Below are 25,963 nucleotides of genomic sequence, written 5' to 3'. Positions count from 1 at the left end.
TCATCACCGATTAACAACTCGCGTCCGGCGCGTCTGCGTTGTTTACTTCGCTCGGGCAGCTAAAGCTGCCCTCGCAAAGTAAACCACGCAGATGACGCGGACGCATCGTTGTTAATCGGTGATGAACAACGATGAAACATGATTGAATCCCTAATTGTATCCACTGAAGGTAACAAAGCTATCTACTGAAGATAGCAAATGAAAACTTAATTTATTAATAGGCCCCTCCAGCAAATGAAAGCTATCTACTGAAAATAGCAAAATAATGAATTCCAAGTACTGAACTGAAGATAGCAAACAATGAGAGTAAATTTCCTCACTTGTTAACAGTTGAAATTATATCCCTCATTAATATATTCTCGTTTATTAATTGGTTAAACGAGTATCATGTGACCAAAAATAGTTTTACTATTTTTTAACAACCCGATTGATGAGGGAGCGGGTACTATTCAAAGTACTATCTCCGGGAAATAGTTTTACTATCTCCCTCTGAGAGCGTCCCGGAGCGCGTATGACCTCATAACCGCGTCGCAGTTCCTAGTGGTCAATGCAACTCGCCACATACGCGGAATATCAGTACCGGCTCCGGGGTATTAATGTGTAGCAATTCGTTTTGTCTTGCGAAGCACACAATTAACCCTAACACCCAAAAATCTTACAAAATCTTACGATGAAAAAATATGCGCATGCATGAATCCCAGGGTCTGCGATGACGCAATCAGCCTAAGTGTCATATCGCGCGGAATTGCTGGCGGGCAGCAATAACCGTGTAGCTACCGGACCGTGATCGTGTGGTTGGCATGCGAGGGGTCAAAGGTTCGAATCCCGGGGGTGCCAAGTCAAAAATTATTCTTCTCCTTGACTTTTTTGGATCTTCTTTGACTTCCGATCCCAAAAAGCAGGGTCCAGTGTTAGGGTTAACTAAGATGTATTTTTTAGAGCCTACTATAACCCTAACACCCAAACATCTTACAAAATCTTACGAGGAAAAAATATGCGCATGCATGAATCCCAGGGTCTCTTGATGGCGCAATCAGCCTAAGTGTCATATCGCTTGCGGAATTGCTGGCGGGCAGCAATAACCCGATGTAGCTACGGACCCGTGATCGTGTGGTTGGCATGCGAGGGTCAAAGGTTCGAATCCCTGGGGTGCCAAGTCAAAAATTCTTCTTCTCCTTGACTTTTTCGGATCTTCTTTGACTTCCGATCCCAAAAAGCAGGGTCCAGTGTTAGGGTTAAGCAGCACAGACATGACAGAAGTGCAGCTAAAATACGGCGGTTTAATGGCATAATCTGAGTTACATCAGGATCAGTATCTTAATATTGATGGTGAAATAACAGGGAACATGTTAACATGGTTACTCGTTTCACGGCGGTATTGTAGAGGTTGTCACACATTTTCACGGTAAGCTTTAGCTACTCAACTGTGTGCGTGCTTTTGCATTCAATCAAAACAAAGCAAGGCCGGCGTAGCCTTGACTAGGCCTAGCCTACATTTATGCCTAGGCCTATGCCTTGTGTTTAATGAACAAAGAATATATTAATGAAGGATATAAAACAAATATTTACTGCTCTAAATTCGGGATCTGGTGGAATCTATTGGTCCCCTCGGTGAACTGGAGACAGTGAGCCTACTATTTTCCCTTGACCTGGCGGTCTCGGGAAAATAGTAGGCTCACGGTCTCCAGTTCACCTCGGGGACCAATAGATTCCACCAGATCCCTCATGAGCAGTAAATATTTGTATACTAACATTCCATATATGAACTTGTTCAAAAAAAGTATGTTTATCACTTCCTTACTCCCTGGTTAATGCCATGACCTTTAAACTTCTTGACCTTTCGGCCCAGTTATAGTTAGCCATCCATCTCTGATATTCAATTTGAGTAAATCAGGAGGGTGAGAGTTCATATGGGCAATGTCAGGACCCGAGGTCACACTACTATTTGACCTCAGATACACCCTCCCTCCTGCCCCCATTTTGTAATTATTAATGCATGGTCCTTATTTGTTATAGTTGAGGCTGATTTATGGAATTCAGAATATGAACTTACATTCATTAATGATAATTTTCAAAATTACTTGGTTAATGCAACAACCTCTTGACCGCTTGACCTATTCCCCCTGTAACTGTTATTGTTGGCCAGTTCTGCCTCATATGAAATCCCAACCAGTTTTGGCACACAGAATCCAGAGAAGTTCAGTTATTATCCCAGTCACAGTGACACCTTGTGCATATTTGCATGGGTAGGATTAGGCATATGTTCACTGGAGGGACATGAAAACTAGCACTACAGCCCTGTTACATTGACTTTTCGAAGTAAAATGCTAATACCTATTTCAATGCATCCAAAGGTCCAGGGAAATTTTATGAGGTGTCACTGGAGTTGGAATAGGTAATAACATGATTATCTTGATTTTTTTTGTTTGAGCAATGACAGCCTGATTAATACCATGACTTTTTGACCTCTAGACCTACTTACCCGGTTATTGGTGGCCATCTCTGCCTCGTATGAAATCCCGTCCAGTTTTGGCACATAGAATCCAGCTGAAGTTGTGTTACATGATCGTCCATCTAGGTTTGGTCGACAGTCACAAGCACCTTCTAGACCACTACACTGACCGTTGATTGACCCACCTTTGTCACATTCACATACAGTGCACCCATCAGGGTTATTGACGTCCAGGTTGTAGGTGCCATCCTAAACGAAGGTTCATTAGATATTAGAAAACAATATGACATTGTGTTAAAATATACCCGTTAAGTTTCATCTTCAAGCACAACCATGTCTCATTATTGGATTCAATAATACTCCCTATTCCAGAAAAAAACAGCACTTCTACTTTTTTTTTTTTAATAAAAAAATATAATCAATTTCTGCCAATTGAAACATAGCTCAATCCTAATCATTCATTTTAGTATTAACTTGAGAAAAAAGAAAAAGTTCACTATTTTACAAATTTCTTGAAAAAAGAGCCAAAAAGATGCATATTCGACATGTTTTCTGACAATCTCAAACATCAAAGACTTGGAGCAAGTCTAATCATTCAAAATCTGGAGTATATGCCAAAAGTTTCTATGCTGTAGTTTTCATCTTTTTGTGTTACTTTATGATTGGTTACATGTCTTTTCCAAAAGTTGGAATGCATAAATTGAAATATAACTTTATAGGCCTACAAGAACACCCTAAAAATGCATGTTTTGGCCCTTAAGGGCTGGGGTATGAAACGTTTGGACAGTATTTATTGTGGGACATTAGAGCACATCAGACATATCGAATTGCATTCTGAATACTGAAGAATGTCATTCTGATATCAAATAATTTTGATTTTTTGAAATTAGCAATTTAATACACATTTTATGGCAAATCATTAAAATTGATATTTTGATATTTAACAGTACTTGAAGTAAACTTTATAAATCTGATGATTTATACTTAAAATGTATGTAGGTGGGATGAAAAGCCGACGATCAATTGAAAATTTTGACCTTTCGTATTGAAGATATGGATTTTTTCCCGAAACACTAAAAAAAAAATAGGTCTTTTGGGGAAAAAATCCATATCTTCAATATGAAAGGTCAAAATTTTCAATTGACCGTCGGCTTTTCTTCCTAGCTACATACACTTTAAGAATATGTCATTAGATTTATATAATTTACTTGAGGACTGTTATATATCAAAAATTTGAAAAATATCAAATTTTTATAATTTGTCATAAAATTTGTATTATATTGTGATTTTGAAAAAATGAAAATTATTTGATATCAGAAAGACATGCTTCAGTATTCAGAATGCAATTCGATAGGTCTGAGGTGCTCTCATGTCCCACAAAAATACTACTAAACGCAATAAACGCTCATTTTAGATCCCTTAAAAGGGCAGTTCGTGATCCACAGCCTCATCCCCCCACTTTTCTCAAAAAAAGTTGAGATTTTTATACCACTGGATACCTTTGGCTACATAATGTTTATGTACCAAATATTTCTTGCAGATTAATTCCTTAAGCAAAAATATCGCCAAATTTGAATTTTGTTTTGGTATACCAGAATGAAATTACAACAGTGGCCTATATGGAGCAGTGTAATACACATAATCATGTAATCACAAACGCAAAATCGGAATCAACTGAAATTTTGGGAATAAGCTTTTTTTGTGGATATCTACTGAAAAATGTCATAAGGATGCTAGAATCTCGCAAATCCTCCTTTAATTCATAAATTTGGCTTTTTTACTCCTGGGTCTTGTCTGCCTTTTACTTTTGTGAACATACTAAGTTTAACAGAAATATTTAATGTCACATTGAGTTGGACTGGATAAATGGCTTGCCCTGATTATCGAAAATTTGAATTAACAAATAAAAAAAGACTATCAGATGATTAGTCGCAACCTGCTTGGCACATGCAGGTAGCCTATAGACCACTTGACATCACTGTTTATCAACAAAGGCGAGGGACTCGTCTATCGATATGGTCGAACAAGCCGCTACACTGTTCAATGGCTTTCATGTACTATATGAAATGTGGCGGGCGATTTAAAATGCACATGCCCTTAGCAGACTACAATGCGTACGCACACTGCAGGGCAAAGAACAATGGAAATAGCCATAATGCGCGCGCATACTGCCGGGCAATGATGTCACATGCCAAGTGGTCTATAGGTAGTGTGTGTATAGAGCAGTTTTGAAGTCACATAATTAAGCCATTGGAAATATATAATCAACAATAAAGAGTTTGTAAAAGTAAAAAGTAGCCTTCATTTTTTTTAAACAAACCCCAATTTCTTACCTTACACATATTACATGTGTCTCCCATGACATTAGTCTTGCATATACACTGGCCGGAAGATTTGTCACAGAAGTTTGTTGATCCTAAAGATCCAACTATACTGCATTGACATTCTGCATGTAAGAAAGTGCAACACAAAAAAAAAGATATGTTATAAGTAAAATTTCGGTTGAAACAGGTACAGAGGCCTGCATTGATTACATAATTTTCACTTACATAAAGTGATTGATTACATAATTTTGACTTATCTGATTTTGCTATAAGTGTCAAAGCAAATTGTTATTAAAGGATAGGTTGGGTATAACCCTCACTTAAGCACATAACATATTATCACACATACCTTTTGGAATCAATTGAACCTGTGGTGATTCTAAAATGACAAATGGGATCATCTTGATTCAGTCAATTATGAACTGTGGCACTCACTATATGATGGACAAGCATGTCATGTGTGAATATTTTCTAATACCACAATTAAACATTATTGTTGTCACTTTTCACATAATTTTATGGTACAATTAAGCGGGAGTCATGGTAGTATGGACACCAAATTTATGATCAAATCAGTACTTTACAGTTAGCAACCATTTTAACCTGTTGCGATTTGGTAGTTCACAGCATCGTGGAAATGGTAATGAGCTTTGGCAACAATTGCATTGATCATTTCACAGCAAGTGTGTAGAAGAATTCAAATATCACAGATATATATATACTTTTATAGGTCCTGTGGTTCTTGAGTTATGTTGCAAAAAAGGCTGAAACAACAACACTTTTGTAAAATGTACATAACTTATTAACAACAATAAATCAAGCAAGTTTTCAAAGTATGATTTGTAATGGAAAAACAAAACAAAAAGTATGATTTGTAGAATGAACTTTTGCAAAAACATCTAAGTGTTATTTTTCAATAATATATTGATTTAGACAATGAAAATCATTTCTTCATGTCTTCGTTCCACAGGCTTATTTTCACATACTTCAAAATATTCCAAAATCAGCAACAGAACGAGCTACTGGTATGTAGAGCCTTCCCGTGGCTATTGCAAAATTTCCGCGAATCTATGCTAAGGCTATACGCACAAAATAGGACCGAGAACAACATTGATCATGGGAAGAGTACAAGGCCGAAGTAGGAAACCAAATTTATTCCTGTGATTTATTTATCTGGCCGACTATCCACGGATTCGGGAGAAAATAATGAGAACCCCTTTTTTTTCCAATTTCGCAGACATTTGTGCAATAAAACACTCCTATTTTTCCAATTTCACAGAAAATTTTGTCCACAGACAAATTCTAAAAATGACCCCTTTTTCTGCTATTTTGGTAACAATCGTGCAGTCAGTATTGCAAGTTGAGTGACCCCACCAGGGATTTGACTTGTTTCGATTTCACTTGATCTGATTTGACCTGATTTGATTTGATTGATCTGAACTGATTTGACTTGTTCTGATTTGATTTAATCTGATTTGACTGGATCTGATTTGCTTTAATCTGATTTGCCTGGATCTGATTTGATTTAATCTGATTTGACTTGATCTGATTTGATTTAATCTGATTTGACTTGATCTGATTTTATTTAATCTAATTTGACTTAATCAGATTTGATTTGACTTGATCTGATTTGACTTGATCTGATTTGACTTGATCTGATTTGACTTGATCTGATTTGACTTGATCTGATTTGACTTGATCTGATTTGACTTGATCTCACCTTATGTGATCTGAGTTTGATCTTATTCGATTTCATTAGTCTCACTTGATCTTATTTGATTTAATCTTGATCTGATCTGACCTGACCTAATTTGACTTCATTTGACTTATCTGATCTGATCTGATTTCACTTGATCTGATTTGACCTGATTTGATTTGATTGATCTGAATTGATTTGACTTGTTCTGATTTGATTTAATCTGATTTGACTGGATCTGATTTGCTTTAATCTGATTTGCCTGGATCTGATTTGATTTAATCTGATTTGACTTGATCTGATTTGATTTAATCTGATTTGACTTGATCTGATTTTATTTAATCTAATTTGACTTAATCAGATTTGATTTGACTTGATCTGATTTGACTTGATCTGATTTGACTTGATCTGATTTGACTTGATCTGATTTGACTTGATCTGATTTGACTTGATCTGATTTGACTTGATCTCACCTTATGTGATCTGAGTTTGATCTTATTCGATTTCATTAGTCTCACTTGATCTTATTTGATTTAATCTTGATCTGATCTGACCTGACCTAATTTGACTTCATTTGACTTATCTGATCTGATCTGATTTGACTTGATCTGATTTGACTTGATCTGATTTGATTTAATCTGATTTGACTTGATCTGATTTGACTTGATCTGATTTGACTTGATCTGATTTGACTTGATCTGATTCGACTTGATCTGATTTGACTTGATCTGATTTGATTTGATCTGATTTGACTTGATCTGATTTGACTTGTTCTGATTTGACTTGATCTGATTTGACTTGATCTGATTTGACTTGATCTGATTTGTCTTGATCTGATTTGACTTGATCTGATTTGACTTGATCTGATTTGACTTGATCTGATTTGTCTTGATCTGATTTGACTTGATCTGATTTGTCTTGATCTGATTTGTCTTGATCTGACTTGAATTGTTCTGATTCGACTTGATCTGATTTGACTTGATCTGATTTGACTTGATCTGATTTGACTTGATCTGATTTGACTTGTTCTGATTTGACTTGATCTGATTTGACTTGATCTGATTTGACTTGATCTGATTTGTCTTGATCTGATTTGACTTGATCTGATTTGTCTTGATCTGATTTGACTTGATCTGATTTGACTTGATCTGATTTGTCTTGATCTGACTTGACTTGTTCTGATTTGACTTGATCTGATTTGACTTGATCTGATTTGACTTGATCTGATTTGACTTGATCTGATTTGACTTGATCTGATTTGACTTGATCTGATTTGTCTTGATCTGATTTGACTTGATCTGATTTGACTTGATCTGATTTGACTTGATCTGATTTGACTTGATCTGATTTGTCTTGATCTGATTTGACTTGATCTGATTTGTCTTGATCTGATTTGACTTGATCTGATTTGACTTGATCTGATTTGACTTGATCTGATTTGACTTGATCTGATTTGACTTGATCTGATTTGACTTGATCTCACCTTATGTGATCTGAGTTTGATCTTATTCGATTTCATTAGTCTCACTTGATCTTATTTGATTTAATCTTGATCTGATCTGACCTGACCTAATTTGACTTCATTTGACTTATCTGATCTGATCTGATTTGACTTGATCTGATTTGACTTGATCTGATTTGATTTAATCTGATTTGACTTGATCTGATTTGACTTGTTCTGATTTGACTTGATCTGATTTGACTTGATCTGATTTGACTTGATCTGATTTGACATGATCTGATTTGATTTGATCTGATTTGACTTGATCTGATTTGACTTGATCTGATTTGACTTGATCTGATTTGTCTTGATCTGACTTGACTTGATCTGATTTGACATGATCTGATTTGACTTGATCTGATTTGACTTGATCTGATTTGACTTGATCTGATTTGACTTGATCTGATTTGACTTGATCTGATTTGACTTGATCTGATTTGACTTGATCTGATTTGACTTGATCTGATTTGACTTGATCTGATTTGACTTGATCTGATTTGACTTGATCTGATTTGACTTGATCTGATATGACTTGATCTGGGCTTGATCTGATTTGACTTGATCTGATTTGACTTGATCTGACTTGACATGATCTGATTTGACTTGATCTGATTTGATTTGATCTGATTTGTCTTGATCTGATTTGACTTGATCTGATTTGATTTGATCTGATTTGACTTGATCTGATTTGACTTGATCTGATTTGACTTGATCTGATTTGACATGATCTGATTTGATTTGATCTGATTTGACTTGATCTGATTTGACTTGATCTGATTTGACTTGATCTGATTTGACTTGATCTGATTTGACTTGATCTGATTTGACTTGTTCTGATTTGACTTGATCTGATTTGACTTGATCTGATTTGACTTGATCTCACCTTATGTGATCTGACTTGATCTTATTTGATTTCATTAATCTCACTTGATCTTATTTGATTTAATCTGAATTGATTTGACTTGATTTGATCGGACTTCATTTGACTTATCTGATCTGATCTATTTGATTTGACTTGTTCTGATTTGATTTGACTTAATGTCAGTGGCGTAACTAGGGGTCAAGGGGGGGGGGCGCCAAATCGGCCTCACTTAAAAAAATATTGAACCTACCATTTGGCATGCATTAGCATGATTGCAATTGAATACCTGAGTGGAAGAAGGGCCCAACTCAAATTTTTTTACAAAAATGAGTTAGACCCACCATTTTATTGCCAGCAGACTGTTCTTCCTTGTGTGTGAAAGATGAGCCAAAATCCACTCTCTAAATAGTCTTCCACACCACTTAATCATGGTTTTCATGGAAGAAATATTGGGTTAAAGAGGAATTTTGTTCATCCATGAAATCTACTTTTCACAACAATAAACTTTCTTGCTAACATATTACATGCTTCTACTTGTGCAATTAATGGACAATTTTCAAATTCCTGTAGCTATTTATAACAAATCTGCTTACGGAACTGGCACTTGCAGTATATTAGTGGAAGCAGGGCCCAATTCCAGCTTGTATTAAGACCTGTACCGTTGCCATGGAAACATCATATATGATTTCGAATGTATGTAATACTGTATGTCCATGTATTAAAGGTCCCCTGAAGATGAAAACTTTTCCAAATTAAGTTTTTTGTTAATATCTCAATAACACTTTTGATGGAGTTGGGCCCTTCTTCCACTCAGGTATTCAATTCCATAATGTCTTATTATTAAAATACACCCTGCGTCTAAGATATTCTCGGGTGGGGGTAGGGGCGCCAATTTTGTTTCTTGCCCCGGGCGATACCAACTCTAGTTATGCCACTGCTTAATCTGATTTGATTCAATATGCTATAAGATTGATCTGATTCTGATCTGAGTTGATTTGACTTACCTTGGCAACCAGCAGGGTTACTAGACTGTAGGTTGTAGTATGTATCTTTGCATTCATCACATTTCCGGCCTGTTACATGTGTCTTACACTCACATTGCCCATCCGTCTCATTACACACACTCCCTCGTACAGTTCCTGTCCTGCTGCACCCACAAGCTATAAAAACAACCAAAAGTCAATTTTTAATTAATTTGAATTTGAACATGAAGTGAATGCAATTCACATAATGCAATTAGATTTGTTACAAAGTAGCAAGTTCACGGTGAGATAACAATATAATTTCCCCAATCCTAGCCATTAGAACTTAGTAGCGTTACAATTTGAAAGGTTACAATTAGGATGAACAGAGTGATTAGATTAAAGTAAGGATTATGATATTTATACGTTCAGATGAGGATTACTGGGGTGGTGACCTTGTGCTTATAATTGCTCCTATCCCTTCAAAATTTCTCAAAATTTCTGGCACTTAAAAATTGTGAAGAACAGCATGTAGCTGCAGAGGAGCAGGCACCCCGGGAGCAGGCAGAAAAAATATTAAAATATTGCATTTTAACCCCGTGAGAACTACATGCTGATTGGTCAAAAAGACGTTTTTATTATCAATTTAATTTCACCACACAAAAAAAAATTGGGATGATTAATTTGCATAGCTCCATTCTGATTGGTGATTAAAGTGAAGATATCATGTAACTGACCAATCAGAGGCAATGTTAGATCGGCAGGTAGTGCCCAGGGGGTTAAAATAGGTATGACTTTTTTTTGAGATCTTAACTTGCAGTTCCTGCCCCTCAACTAAGACTTGATGTAGAGGTCAAATTTGAACACCACACAGGAATTCCCAATACTGTATTTGATCTAATTAGCACCCTACAACTATTATATACTGCCAATAAAGTATCCTTACACTTGGAAAAATAATCACAATTTCCAAACTGAACAATATTGGGGTAAATTTGTTGTTTTTAATAGATGCACTATCTAATCCTGCACATTATGACACCACATTGAATCCAATGTGACTTCAAGAAATAAAGTTACAAGCATTTGATTAGACGGAGGTCCAGCTTCAAAAGTGACAAACTGGCCTATTCAAAACTCCACCGACCACAAATCTGGTTTGAGAGTGGTAAATGGCTAATTTATGCGTTTGGCTTTAATTTAAAACAAAAACAACAAAAGAAAACTGAAACAGAACAACTGACAAATAAAATGAAAGTTATAAAAAGTAGAGAGAAGTAAAAACTGAAATAAAAACTGCTTTAAATAACGCTTCATTGAAGAAACTGTGTTGTCTCTTTGTTGTGCTTGTTGGAATCTTTATGCGCCTTGCATAGGCCAGTTTGAGAGTGGTGAATGGCTAATTTATGCGTTTGGCTTTAATTTAAAACAAAAAGAACAAAAGAAAACTGAAACAAAACAACTGAGAAATAAAATGAAAGTTATGAAAAGTACAGAGAAGTAAAAACTGAAATAAAAACTGCTTTAAATAACGCTTTATTGAAGAAACTGTGTTGTCTCTTTGTTGTGCTTGTTGGAATCTTTGTGCGCCTTGCATAGGCCAGTTTGTCACTTTTAAAACTGGACCTTCATCTATTCAATTGCTTGTAACTTTACTTCTTGAGGTTACATTGGATTCAATGTGGTGTCATAATGTGCAGAATTAGATATTGCATCTATTACAAAAACAAATCTACCCCAATATGGGACAATTTTGAAATTGTGATTATTTTTCCAAGTGTAAGGATACTTTATTGGCGCAGTATAGTCCATTTGGCTTTCTTGAGACAATAGAATCCGTATTGATACACACACAATCAAAGGTAGTGCATCTGTAGCATGCAATGCGGCGTGAACATGACATAAAACTATATAAACAGCACATATGGCCAGCATATCCAATCACCAAGGCAAGTTAGAAGTTGATCGGTTAATGCGTTTAAGCTGCAGAGTGGATTAATGAATATGTAGGCAAAATATTCAAATGAGCTCATTGCTATGCATAAATATGCAAATAACATGGGACAAAACTATACAGCACATCAGGTCACCATATATACTATCACCATACCAAGTTTGATATAATATTGGATGGCTGAGCATGATACCTTAACATATCGGATGAGTCATAAAAATATCGGACGGTCGAGCCAGCGGCGGAGTTCGATATTTGTATGACGAATCCGATATGTTATGGTATCATCTTGAAATAAGCCATCAATATTATCATTATTAGATTTTCTTAACTTCTAATAACCCTGAAAACATAATAATGGCGTTGATCGGTTATTGCGTTTAAGCTGCAGAGTGGATAAATGAATATTTAGGCAAAATAATATGCACATGAGCTCATTACTATTCATAAATATGAAAATAACATGGGACAAAACTATACAGCACATCAGGCCACTATATACTATCAGCTATCACCATACCAAGTTTGAAGTTGATCGGTTATTGCGTTTAAGTTGCAGAGTGGATTAATGAATATGTAGGCAAAATATGCACATGAGCTCATTACTATTTATAAACATGAAAATAACATGGGATAAAAATATACAGCACATCAGGTCACCATATACTATCACCATACCAAGTTTGAAGTTGATCAGTTATTGCATTTAAACTGCAGAGTGGATTAATAAAAATGCAGGCAAAACATGCAAATCGGCTCATTTGCCCGGGAATTAGCATCCCCATATAGATGACAAATGAATACAGGCGTGTTGCTAGAAAAGCGCAAGAAACATTCTTGAAGAGACAAACAAATACAATACTTGAAGAGACACGCAAGAAACAAAAATACACATTTTGCGCATGCTTTGCAGGGAGAACCTCGTTTTGAAAGCAAGATGGCGGATCCATGCAAAAGGCAAATAGTGTAATCTAGGTCCAAGATTGGATGTTACTTACACCAACAGTACCGTGAACATGGTTCCGGTGCCAACGCATCTGTCCACAACAAGTTAATGTACACAAAGAAAATATGTATAGTGTAAGTATGGTTAATATGACACAAACAATACATCAATGGCTTAGTCAATACTAACTCACCTCCATTTTGACCTCATGACCCCATGGATGAAACAGGGGGGGGGGGGGGTACTCAACTGTGGATGAGGATGTATGTGCTGCTGAGAATTTGAAAGTGGTCCCATCCATATACCAATTTTACCCGACCATCCCTATTCCCAAATTTTAATTTTTTAGTTAATTTTATTGCCAACTGCCCAATTTTTTGGCAAATATTGATCATTTTGGTTACTGTTAGGCAAAATTGTGCTATTTTTAGAACAAATAGCCGAAAATGAGACCCATGTTTGCGGCATATCCCTGTATGGTCATTTGTTATACATGTATGTACAGCTCCAGAAATAACACCAGTCCAGTCAGTGACGAGTAAGTTTGCGGCTGGACCTGTAAAGTTTCAAAATCACCAGCCTGGCTGGGAGTAATGGGTGCATAATGCACATCAATAGCCTAAGAAGTGCTGCTTTAAACGGTGGTATTATGCCTTTTTCGTACTGACTGAAAAGCAAACGCAATCCGGATATGGCAGTGGAGAGTTTCAGATGGGTAACATTCTGTTCAGATTGTCCCATTTCAGTATTTTTTTTTTGCACTAGCAACTTAGGCCTCTTGGAGATAAGGCTATGTTTCTTAGTCAGTGGCTTTATTGGGGTTAGGATTGGATTGCATGTAATTCTTTGTTCTCAATACCAAACCTTTTTTTTTTTTAATTTTGATATCAAAATCCTCTTTTCACCAAAATATGAAGATGATGTAGCGTTTCACTAAACCCTTGACATAGGCTATAAATGTGAAAAAAATAATTACAATGTTTGATAGAATGGTTAATATAAAGTTATGATTCAAAATATAAACACTCACTTTGTGTATTAAAAGAAAACAGATGAATTAGTTCAACAAACTACAATATGAATTGGTCGGGTGTATCACATAGTGATGGATGTGAACATCCGGGTGTATCACATAGTGATCAGGGGCGTGCCGGGGAGCTTTGGGGGTTTCAGCCCCCTGGGTCTTTAAAAAAAAAAAGAGGGAGTGAGGGAGAAAGAGAGAGAGAAGGAAGAGAGAGGGAGGGAGAGGGAGTGAGAGTGGCATAGCCAGTGGGGGCAGGGGGGCGTATTACCACCTAAAATCAAAAGGGCTTTTACTTTCAAAAATTTCTAATTCTGAGGGGCACTTCCCCTCAGACACCCCCTATCGCATAGCGCGCCTCATGCGCTTCTGCGCCAATGTTACACCTTTAAACATTTTCCGTTCAGATATCAGTCCCCGGGGTCCCGGTTTCTGGGCACGCCCCAGGTGATGGATGTGAACATCCGGGTGTATTGTGTATCTCCAGTGTAAGATTGACAAAGTCATCTGTCACTATGTGATAACCATTTTGGGGGAAATTTCAACATATGTCACTATGGATATTCCCTGATATCCATTAGTATGTGACTCAATTAGACTCAGATTATAACTCAGTATGTATCAAATGACTCAATTTGAATCAAATGACAGGAACAGATCATATTTCCGAAGGGTCATTAGTACAAAAAGGGTTAATGTTATGGTTTAGGGCATTTAGGTTACGGTTAGGATTAGAGTTGGGATACATTTGAAATGCGATCAACCTAAATGAGTCCGATGTCAATAAAAAAATCAAACTTTTCAGTTTTCAATATTCCATTACACAAGATATTCTTAGAACTTTATTTTGCTTAAAACCCCATCATAATTAGACTTCAGGTATATGGCCATTTTAGTGTTGCTCAGAACAATAAATACAAAGAAGTTGAATAGTATAATATTGGCTGTATCTCAAAATCAATATTCATGACATCCGACTCATTTTGCTTGATCACATCACATTTAGGATTATAGTAGGGCTGAGGATAGTAGGGTTAGGTTTAGGATTAGAGCTTAGGTTATATAACTCGTATTAGGGTTAGGGTAAGGATTATGGTTTATAATGACCGTTTTTGGGTTTTGGACTAATAACCCTACGGACTATTGACCTGTAACCCAAATGACTTGTCAACCTGGAAATAGCTGAAAGTGAATTGACTTAACCAGCAATTCACCCAACTCATGACTTAAATCTCACACATAGGGGGTGTAGATTTCAAATGGAGTCTCCCATTTAGGTATCCCCATTTGGAAATTCAGTCTCCCTGTGTGTAAAGGTTTGTTCATACTACGCTGCAATTGCTTAGCGATGCAATGCGTTAATTTGCTGCACTGCATCGTACTGCAAAATACTGCATTGCGGTACGTATCGCTATAAAGTTAAATAGGCCTACATTTTAATTTGGAAAAGCGATGAGTTGCGGCAAAAAGTAATTGATATATCGGCAACGCAACGCAAAGCAATTGCAGCATAGTATGAATGGACCTTTAGATTAAGGTCATGTACGTTTTCTAAACAGGGTGTATGGATTTCAACTGGAATAGCCCACTGGGGTTAATGTTAGATCAAGAGGCTTTCAAACTCTTAGTTTTAATTTCATGAATTCCATTAAGATAGTTAGATAATTGTCATTACCTTCGCAAGTATTCCCATCATTGCGTCCAGGGCCGGTGTAATTAGGATTACGATAATAATGATCTATGCACATCTCGCATTTATCACCAACCGTGTTTTCTCTGCATCCCTGACATACTCCGTAACCTTTGACCTCGTCATAAACGCACATTGACGCAAAACCATCACAACCGCAATCTGCAATCAAAGCAAAAACATTTCGAATGATGAATTTGACTGCTGAATAACATTCATTTTGTTTCAGAAAGAGAAAGCAGTTTATAACTAGACTTAGCTGTGGTCTAAGACCACGAACACAGCCGTGTTGTAACCCCTTAATGACCTTTGACTCCAAAATATATAAAAACGCCCATAGACATTTGCTAATGTCAATATATGGGTGCACGTGGCACCACTTTGCTATGTTATTTGTGACAGAAGGGGCATTTTTCGTCTCAGACCGGAAGTGACCCCTTAATGACCTTTGACCCCAAATGAAAAAATACCACATATGAATTGGGTAACCACAATTCATGTGTGAACATACTGTTACTCTCCTATGTTTTTCTTAGCAAATACAAAAGTGTTGTCACTGTCCTACGTAATTTGTGGGAGAAGAAGCATTTTAAAGGTATTTCGTTTTATACCAGAAGTGGCCCCTTAATGACCTTTGACCCTAAATAAAAAATACCACATATACACAGGGTAACTACAATGTATGTGTGAACATACCGTTACTGTCCTGTTTTTCTTAGCAAATAAAAACATTTGAAGGTTTTTCGTTTTATACCGGAAGTGACCCCTTAATGACCTTTGACCCCAAATCTGTGAGGACCCCATAGACACTGGGTAATAGCAATGTATGTGTGCAAGTGGGGTCACCGTCATTCGTAATCTGTAGAAGAAGCATTTTGTGTTGAAATCACGTTTTTGACCCCTATGACTCCAACGTGACCTTTGACCCCACGAGTTTAATGTGACATGTAGGGGCATGGTCAGTGATGGTTTTGACCAAGTTAGGTCCAAATCGGTGTAAGCATGTGAGTGCTAGAGCAAATGTAATGGTCGGCAGAAAGAAAGAAAGAAAGAAAGAAAGAAGATCCTGTAAGAAAAAAGACACAGCCATGACTAACGTCACAGCTGTGTAAATATCAATCCCATATAGGCTGCAAAAGTATATGTATTGATCAAATCAGAGATATTATAAGCATAATATGGGCCATTCAAATTTCACAGTATACACATGCTCCAAATTAATGGTCCTTTTGTGAATCGCACAAAATTTGTATCCCATTTAGGGGTCAAAAATGCCTGTTTTGATGAAAAGGGTTGTTTTTAAATTTCTAGTTGGTGCATTAAGGCTGTGATCACATAGAAGTATACGGTATACGCTATTCGCTATACGGAATACGCTCATTCGATCAGGCTGAGTTCACATAGGAGTACAATGTATGTGAACTCAGCCTGATTGAATGAGCGTATTTCGTATAGTGAATAGCGTATACCGTATACATCTATGTGATCGCAGCCTTAGGGGTCATTTTAATTTCTTTATTTCAAAAAGTGTGTTTCCCTGGCATGTTTCCTCAGCTCGACTCCTTTCCGGGATTCCCTGCATGGATCATTCTACATCTTCGATCGCTACATTATTTTTATCAAAAACCTGTAAGACTGGTACCTTTCAGATAATCCTGCTTAGGGGTATCTTTACGATACAATCCTATGTAGGGGTAAAATTTATTGTGAAATCATGCTAAATTCCTGTTTAAGGGTGCTTTTTTGCTCAAAAGGGCAAATCCTGTTTAGGGCATGTTTTGACAATTTCTAGTCATGTACACTATGCAACTTGAGTGACCCCACAGGGAATAGTTCGTTAATTAACTAAACAAAATGCTGTAAATGAAAATATAACAAATGAAAGGTTACATTATAACATAAAATTTGCAATCAAACTGAACATCCAAAACGGAAACATCTTTAGAATGAGAGGAAAGAGTGGGACAGGGGCAGACAGACAGAGAGCAACAAATCTAGAGAAATATGAGCGGCAGACAGACAGACAAAGGGAGAAAGACAGATGGATATACGGACAGATGGAACAGTTCAACAAAGGTGACAAGACAGGGCTCCCCCTGTCAGAACAAAAAGCATTTAACTGCTACCATTTGGGGCAAAATTGTACACTTTTAGTCTAATTTATAGCATAAAAAAGGTGCCACCACAGGCAATTTATAAATTTACTTGTGGCGGCGCCACAGGGGGGGGCATGGGGAGAAAATGCCCCCAGTCAGAACTCTTGTCCCCCCTGTTGCCCCCCTAGAAGAAACCCAAAATTACGAAAATTTCCATGTTTTGCGGTAATTTTGTGCACAATTTGTTAATTTTTCCCCCTGAAATTCACTTCCCCCCCAAAACCACCAAAAAAAAAATTTCCTGCCGCCGCCACTGCTTGAGTTCACGTTCATGATACTCCAACCCAGAGAAAATGTGTGACAGGAGCTATAGGGACATAGCATTATCTGGTCATTTCTTAGGGGAAGTTTGACCAGTTTGAGGGTAAACAGGTTACAAAAGGAACGAATTGAACACTAATTTTCATTATGTTGCTATTTCCCAATTGGTAATGTGCTAACTCAACCCTGCAAAAAAAAACATTTAAATTCCCTAAAAACAAGCCCCAAAAGAGGAACCACTACCCCCCCCCCCATAAAATTGAAAATTTGCCTGGTAAATACAAAATTTTACCTTTATTTTGGGCAGAAATAGTGTAAAATTGAAAATTAATGTGGTAAACCAAAAATTTCACCTTAATTTTGGGCTAAAATAGTGTAAATTGAAAAAGAATTTTGTGCTTCACACACATTTAATATCACATTAAACAGGACCAAAATGATGCTCACTGGGATTTTATTTTTGCCCCCACAGACAACTGACACTGATATGCCACTGGACTTTTACAAAGACCACAATGAATGGGTAGTCTTATTTATCATCTGCTCCTTTGATAGCCATTGATATAAAACTATCACATTAGAGAAGATATCAATACACTTCCCAGAATCCATAGCAACATGATTTGTCCCCTCATATCATCAAATGGCACTCTAATTACTTTGTGCAGGCTCCCTTTGTTAATTTTGAGAATAGACTGGTTAAACATGGGTAAATAGTCAAGAAATAGACATATTTTGTAAGATCTGGATATGCTCTGTTCATTGAGTTACATTTCGTCTCTATCGACTCATGTTGCACTAGATAGCGAATCCATAAAGGAAACTAAAATGAAAGAAATGCATCATGGGAAGTGTACGATATCTTCTCTGCCATCACATTATTTACTTGGTTTATACTCTAGTAACACAAGTTACCATAGCAACAAACAGCCTACTCCCTGTTCTGCATACATTAATGACAACAGATGGCAGAACACCTGATCCTTGTATTTAATTTGCAAATTGTTGTATTATTTTTTTATTTTACAATTTTCAATATAATTTTTCAGTATGGACAGAATTCAGAACAAATATTTAATTATTCATCTCTTCACTGCAAGCCTATTAATACACAATATATTTTTTAAGTTTAATGTCTTCAACAGATTATATATCCAAAAAAGGTAAATTATCATCCGTTTAAATAAAAGGTTCACAACTTTTATTGTATGCTATTGCCATACTGGCTACAAAAAAAACGTTTTTTGGGGGGGGGGGGGGGGAATTGCCCAATTTTAAGATTCTCCCCTCCCTGAAAGTCCCTTAGCTCTCTCCCACAATCTCCCCTGAAAAGAAATTTCTGGTTGTACCATGACATAATATGGAGCCAACAGCTGAAAACTAAATTTTTAAAACCATTTACAAGTGAATCCACAGTTGTATCAAATACAAGTAAGAAAAATTAATTTGCAATTTCAAAAAATCAAAATTATTTGATATCAGAAAGACATTCTTCGTATTCAGAATGCAATTCGATATGTCTGATGTGCTCTCATGTCCCACAAAAATACTGTCAAACGCTCAAAACGCGCTCATTCCAGATCCCTTAAGGGAAGGGGTATGAACGTTTGGGCGTTTGGACAGTATTTATTAATGGACATTAAGCACATCGACATATACGAAGAATTCTGATATCAATAATTTTGAAATTGAAATTCGCAATAATACACATTTTATGGCAAATCATTAAAATTGATATTTTTGATATTTAACAGTACTTGAAGTAAACTTTATAAATCTGATGATTTATACTTAAGGTGTATGTAGGTGGGATGAAAAGCCGACGATCAATTGAAAATTTTGACCTTTCGTATTGAAGATATGGATTTTTTTCCAAAACACCAAAAAAAATAGGTCTTTTGGGGTAAAAATCCATATCTTCAATATAAAAGGTCAAAATTTTCAATTGATCGTCATTTTCCTCCCAGCTACATACACTTTAAGAATATATCATTAGATTTATGAAATTTATTTCGAGGACTGTTATCAAAAATTTGAAAAATATCAAATTTTAATAATTTGTCATAAAATTTGTATTATATCGTGAATTACAAAAAATGAAAATTATTTGATATCAGAAACACATGCTTCGTATTCAGAATGCAATTCGATCGTCTGAGGTGCTCTCATGTCCCACAAAAATACTGTTGAAACGCATAAACGCTCATTCTAGATCCCTTAAGGTTGCTAGTATTTCATTTCAGAAACAGATACTGGTATTCATGAAACTGCTATATATAATGTTTACAATGGCTAATTTCCTGATTAAATGCTCTTATTTGTAATCAAATTCCAGTTTCAATTAATTGAGCAACTAACATAGACATTTTACAATGGTGCCCATGAAGGTCACTAGTGTCTCATTTCAAATATATTCACTATGTTTCTAATTGTTTTCATTAATGTTTTTCCATTTCCCTGCAAAATAAATGTAGAAGTCATGTTCAGTTCAGGCAATGAAAAAAAAATCCTGTTCTACTGGGGCGGACCTTTCAAGTAGGGTCGTTCAGGGCCTTTTTTTCAAATGACCAAGAAAAATGTTTGTTCCCAAAACTGTGTTTTCTTTTTTTCGTCACCTTATGGGTGTTTATATTAAAACCAAGGAAATCAAGCGAGTACATCGGTCGGTCGGTCAGTCAATCAATCAATCGATAAAAATCGATCGATCAATCGATCAATCAATCAATCGATCAATAAATCAATCAAGCAATAAACAAACAAACAAACTCCATACACTCCGCGCCTTTGTTCCTGCAATGAATAATTTGTCTTGAGTGTCTGTGTTGGCAGAAGGGGGGTCATAAAAAATTTTTGACCCAAGATAGGGGGGTCACAAAAAATGTAGCCTGTGATAGGAGGGTCATAAAACATATTTGGGACCCCCCTTCCAAAGAAAATGATAGCCCCCTAAATGGCTTTTGTAAGCAGACATAATTTGAGATACATAATTTCAGCAAGTATGTAATTAGAGGATCGTTCAGCGTTCATATTGTTTATTAATCTTAGTCAGTTAAATATTACCCTTTGATCTTCTTTCAGTCTTTAAAAGCTCTTAAAAACTTTGATGTGCTAATACCGGGGGCACTCCCACTTTAGAAGCGACACTTATGTAGGGCTGCTAAGACCCCCTTTTCAGGCACTCAAAGACCTCCTATTCGACAAGGGGAAGCTCCTCCCCGTGAAAAGTCTTGCCCCCTTTTTCCCCCTGTGGGATGGTGCCCGCCCGACATTTAAGACTTTTTGAGCGCCATACTAATTTATTCACTTTTTGTACCATATTTCACCAGTTTAGCTTCAATATGGCAAAAATTTTCGCGCGCATTTGTAACATTAACTGATTTTTTTGCCAAAAGGTACCCTCCTTTAAAATTTGTCTTGCCACCCTTTGTCCCCCCCCCTCCAAAAAAGTGCTGGCTATGCCACTGTTTAGCCTGGCTGAGCATTTTGTCTCAGCCTGATCCCATCAGGAACCAAGCGTATCTCCACATGGAGCGACCATTTCAACAAAAAAACAAATGTACATACCTTCACATGCATTGGCATTATTGCCTCTTCCTTCCATCCAACGTCTGTTATTAAATAGCGGTTTACACTCCCTACAGCTTGCTCCCTGGGTGTTATGCTGACACACACACTCTGCTTGATTCTTGATTAAAAATGAAAAAAAAGGTAAAATGAAACTTCTATGCTATTCAAATTTAGTACACTCATCAGAGAGCTTTCACTAGCTCAACCAGCGTCTTCAGCAGATGTTGGTCACCGGTGTGCCTGGCCAGCGTGTCCAGGATCTGTTCCTGCGGGGAGCTCAGAGGGGCTTTCACAATTATGCGGGGGCTTAATGGCTAAAATCGCCAAAAAACAGCTTTACATGATTTTTAACAAAGTGTATTGGGGGGGGGGGGGTCAGCCCCTAAAACACCCCCTGGACACGCCACAGTTGCTGCTAATAAGATTTGTTGTTGCTAGTGATCCTGTCTGGGACAACCTCCTGACACTCCGGAAAGAACAACATCCCTTGTTTGACGTCATCTACACATGTGACGTCATCAGAGGTGTCTCAACCTCACTAGCATCAACTGTTACACATTAAGAGCAATAAGCACTATTTAAGCTAATTTAGGTAAATATTATTTGGGTTCATCCCTCCCTCCCAAGAAAAATATGGTACCAACACTGTTTTAATAATCAAACTTCTGCAAATTCACTAGCTAAATTTAGTATGGCAAATTGTCAGATTTGAGTATACAAAATCCTATGTTGCCTTTGGAGACAGGCATTTCAACACACATGAACCGGACAGGTACAATGTAATTACAAATGTACACTACAAGATTCCTATGGGAGCTGCCTGCACAGGTACACCATCACCAACATACTTGGCAGGTACTTTGCAGTACCAGGGGAGTACCAGTGCTGTACCACAGCTGGTTGGTCCTTTACAGTAGCAACATTGGTACTGTGTAGGTACTCTTGTGTGTACCAGTCAGGTATCTTGGCGACAGTGTACCTGTGCAGGCGACCACAATAAGAATATTGTAGTGTAGTACTTGGTTCCGACCAATGATTAGATGTTTTTGCTGACTTGGAACCTGTGCCATGTTCAAGGACTTATGTTCGACTCTACATTAGAGGACATACATTTTATAAAGCATAATGGTCTTTACAGCACATATCAATCCAAACCCTACCTATAATTTTGTATAATTATGCAATTATATGTATAGTTGGAGTTTTCTATGAATAATAATATATAAAATCAAACAATTATACTGCTAATTACGTTACTAATGTTACAATTGTTTTAAAGACAAATTTTTTATCCAAACTGTTACATTTCAGCACATCACATCAAAATTCCCACTGGATGCCCATTCCTTTTTTAAAGGAATTTTTATTTCATTCCCAGTTGGCCAGACCAACCAGAATAATGGATAAACCAACTGATAGAAAAATGGTACCGGTATGCAATAATGTTATAATGGAATCTGTTGACAGCTACACCAATTCGCCTATTGCATGGTTTCGCCATGATGCAAGCAAGGAGAGCATAAGGGACCATTCACAAACACTTGTAAGGGGGGCCTGATGCAAAAAAAATTAATCACGAAAATTTTTCGGGCCCCCCCTTTTACAGACCTCAAAAATTTCAGGGCCCCTCCTCCCATTTTTAACATGAAAATTATGGGTCAACCCCATAGAAAAGCATATAAACTCAATTCCCATTCATGTATTCTGCCAGATTGAGGCTCTCCTCGATCATGGATCATGGCGGAACCATGCAATGGGTGAATAGGCCATTCAGCAGGGGGATAATTAGAGTGATTAGTGGTTTTAGATTTATTTCTTTTATGTAGGGAAACTGAACAATATGTACTTACCGCCCCGTGCATTCTACAGCATGCCCGTAACAAAGACACTGTCCTGTAACAGTCCAATCAGCAACCGCAAAATAACTGCGAGTATCCGGTGCAGCCATTCCCGTCTTGACCAGCATGACACGTAAATTGGTCGAGCTAAAGTACTCCATCACAAATTTTTGGTAAAATGTCTGCCCAAGATCTCCAGCAGGGGAGTATTCCACCTGTAGCATGCATGATCACAAGAGATATATGTTATACAATCAATTATACAAATTCAAAATTCCAGGGACACTTGTATTTTGAGGGGGATACCATGCCAAGGGTACTTTTTCATGGGCATTAAATGATGTAGTAGGCCTAAGCACATACGTCGTTTAGGGTGTCAAAAATGTCAAAAATCAGAAAAAGGTCCATTTGAAAGGACTTGAACATAAAACATCAAAAACTTGCGACCAAAATATGAGTTTATGGTATTTAGTCCTGAATCCCCGGATAAATACTTGTTTAGGCCCGGTGTCGTCACTTAACATTCAATGGCGTAACGCATGATCGTTCCCCAAGTCAAAAATACCCCCCTATTTTGCGCGGTTTCAAGAACATTTTCGTCATTTTTTACCCCTATTTTACTCGAAAACGGGTACAAATTAGCCTTAAAAAATACCCCTATTTTTTGCATTTCAAGTACACTTTTACAAAAGTCCCCCTTTTTTAACATTTCAAGAACACACACAAAAACACTTGTTCTGAACATTTTCTTTTCTGAGGAGAACTCTGTTGTCCTTTTTATATAAATGAGGAAAATAACAGAAAAATATATACAAATAGGATGCATCGTGTGTTTTTTATGATACAGTTATCAACAATGTAATCCTCCCGTTGTTGTTTTTTTGGCTAAATAAAACTTGAATATGACCAATACTTAAACTGACTGACATAAATTAAACACACTGATATATGAAGACCAAATTAAAAAGACTAGTTTGCGATGACATCCTGTTAGCCAGACAAAAAATGCCATAATGAGAAGGTAAAAAAACAAATCACGCTCCGCCTTTGCCCTGACGTCAGACGCAAACTAGTCTTTTAAAAAAAAAAAGTCCCATGGAATCAGCGGCCAAACTGGGTAAGTCCCCATTAACGTAATCAGTGTAAACAAATAAAACCGAGTCGAAGCGTTTTGCTGAATATCAGGCGGGATATTAGGAAGGCAAAAAGTTTCACAAAAGTGAAGTCCGGGAGTAAATTGAGCGAGAAATGGTAAGATTTCTTGGGATTTCAACATTATCATGATTCACAAAAATATACCCTATTTTTTAATTTCGAGTATGCCTTCGTCAAAAACAACCCTATTTTTAAAACAAAGTTTAAAAATAACCCCTTTTTTCCTGAAATTGGGAACGATCATGCGTACACATAGTCAATGTAAAGTGACGACACCGGGTGTTTAGGTTCCGTTTTGAACGTTCATACATGCATGCCCCTGCTGATATCCACCTCAGAATGCATTAGTTCCCCCTCGACCTCCCTCATAGGGGGTATATGGATTTCAACTTTAATAGCCCATCAATCATGCCACCCCAACCCAAATTTCCAATTTTCCTGCTGAGTGTTAACTCTATATAGATACCAACAGGCCATAAAACTTACCATCTGAATATCATTTCCTGGAACAGTAGTCTCCGCATCCCCATAATAGTACTTCTGCTCGCAAAACGGTAAATTATAGCTATTACTTGACGTTGTTACACCTGGAAATGATGCGCCGCAATCCTGTGCATAATAATGCAGTGGTACGTAAGTCTGCCCAAAGTCGTTACTTTTTTCAATCTTCATAGCAAGCGGCCTCACGCTACGAAATGACAGGATGGTCTCTTGGAAGAGAAACGAGTCGCCTAGCGTCACCATGAGGGTGACATCTTGCTCGGTGTTCACAGACTGCCACCATGTATCCAATCTAGGCCTGGTATAAAAATTCCCAAAAACTTCATGCGTTGAAAAATCATAGAGCATGACCGTTGTGTGGGAATTGTCAGGATCAGCTGCATCACACATTGTGGATTGGTACGTGTCTTGAAAATCTCCCGCAAACCGGAGGTCGTAGTTTGCTGCCTGGTCACCACACGTTGAGCTGGCGGTGATCGTCCTGTTATCTATATTCTGCAGAAAGTCTACGGTTGGTGGGTAGCAGGGGCGATTCCAACGACAGGTTTGCGTTTGAGTTACCTTGATGATAGCAGACAGCAGTAATAACGTAAAATAGCACCACATAAAGCTGCGTTGAATAATGGCGGCCATTTTGCCTTGCCTTTCTAACTCTAGTTTAAATCTGTTATAAAGTTGTTTGCTACCAATATTTCAAGCACAGGTTAATTGCTGCCAATAGCAATCATCTTGGTGGCCATTATTATTGTATAGCATTAGCACAGTTTCCAGGTTTCTATGGCAACAGGTCTGAAAGAAAGAAATATATCAAAAAATATCAGTAATAGTATGGTGTGTTTTAAGGACATTTTCAGGGGAAAATTGTTTATCTGCATACATGTTGCTTGTTTGTATCTTTATTTGCATTCACCAATGAGATATTCCACTTCTTGAATGAAAAACAACTGACCTTTAGCTTTTATTTCAAAACAAATATATAGAATTATTACTGCGATATTGCCAACTACCAAACACTAATTTTGTCAACTGCAAAAAGAAACTGCAATGGGTAAATATTACATTCCAGAGAGGTATTCA

At 37.1% G+C, this 25,963-nt stretch overlaps 1 protein-coding gene across 1 annotated transcript in view; it reads right to left on the bottom strand.

Annotated features, from left to right (window-relative positions):
* LOC140138970 (laminin subunit beta-2-like) overlaps positions 1-25,559 on the bottom strand; it is a 555,517-nt gene extending 529,958 nt beyond the window's left edge. Inside the window, exons 1-9 of the mRNA XM_072160751.1 lie at positions 24,872-25,559; positions 23,243-23,445; positions 22,412-22,484; positions 21,390-21,510; positions 15,394-15,570; positions 12,750-12,788; positions 9,840-9,995; positions 4,786-4,898; positions 2,483-2,701 (exon numbers count right to left, since the gene is read on the bottom strand). Of these exons, the coding sequence (XP_072016852.1) occupies positions 2,483-2,701; positions 4,786-4,898; positions 9,840-9,995; positions 12,750-12,788; positions 15,394-15,570; positions 21,390-21,510; positions 22,412-22,484; positions 23,243-23,445; positions 24,872-25,519 (1,749 nt within the window). The 5' untranslated portion in view covers positions 25,520-25,559. The remainder of the gene's footprint in view (positions 1-2,482; positions 2,702-4,785; positions 4,899-9,839; positions 9,996-12,749; positions 12,789-15,393; positions 15,571-21,389; positions 21,511-22,411; positions 22,485-23,242; positions 23,446-24,871) is intronic.
* Positions 25,560-25,963: the final 404 nt, after the last annotated feature.

Source organism: Amphiura filiformis, chromosome 18, assembly GCF_039555335.1.
Source record: "Amphiura filiformis chromosome 18, Afil_fr2py, whole genome shotgun sequence".
Classification (NCBI taxonomy): Eukaryota; Metazoa; Echinodermata; class Ophiuroidea; order Amphilepidida; family Amphiuridae; genus Amphiura; species Amphiura filiformis.
The sequence above is the reverse complement of the archived record's forward strand: the minus strand, read 5'-3'. Positions and strand labels throughout refer to the sequence as shown.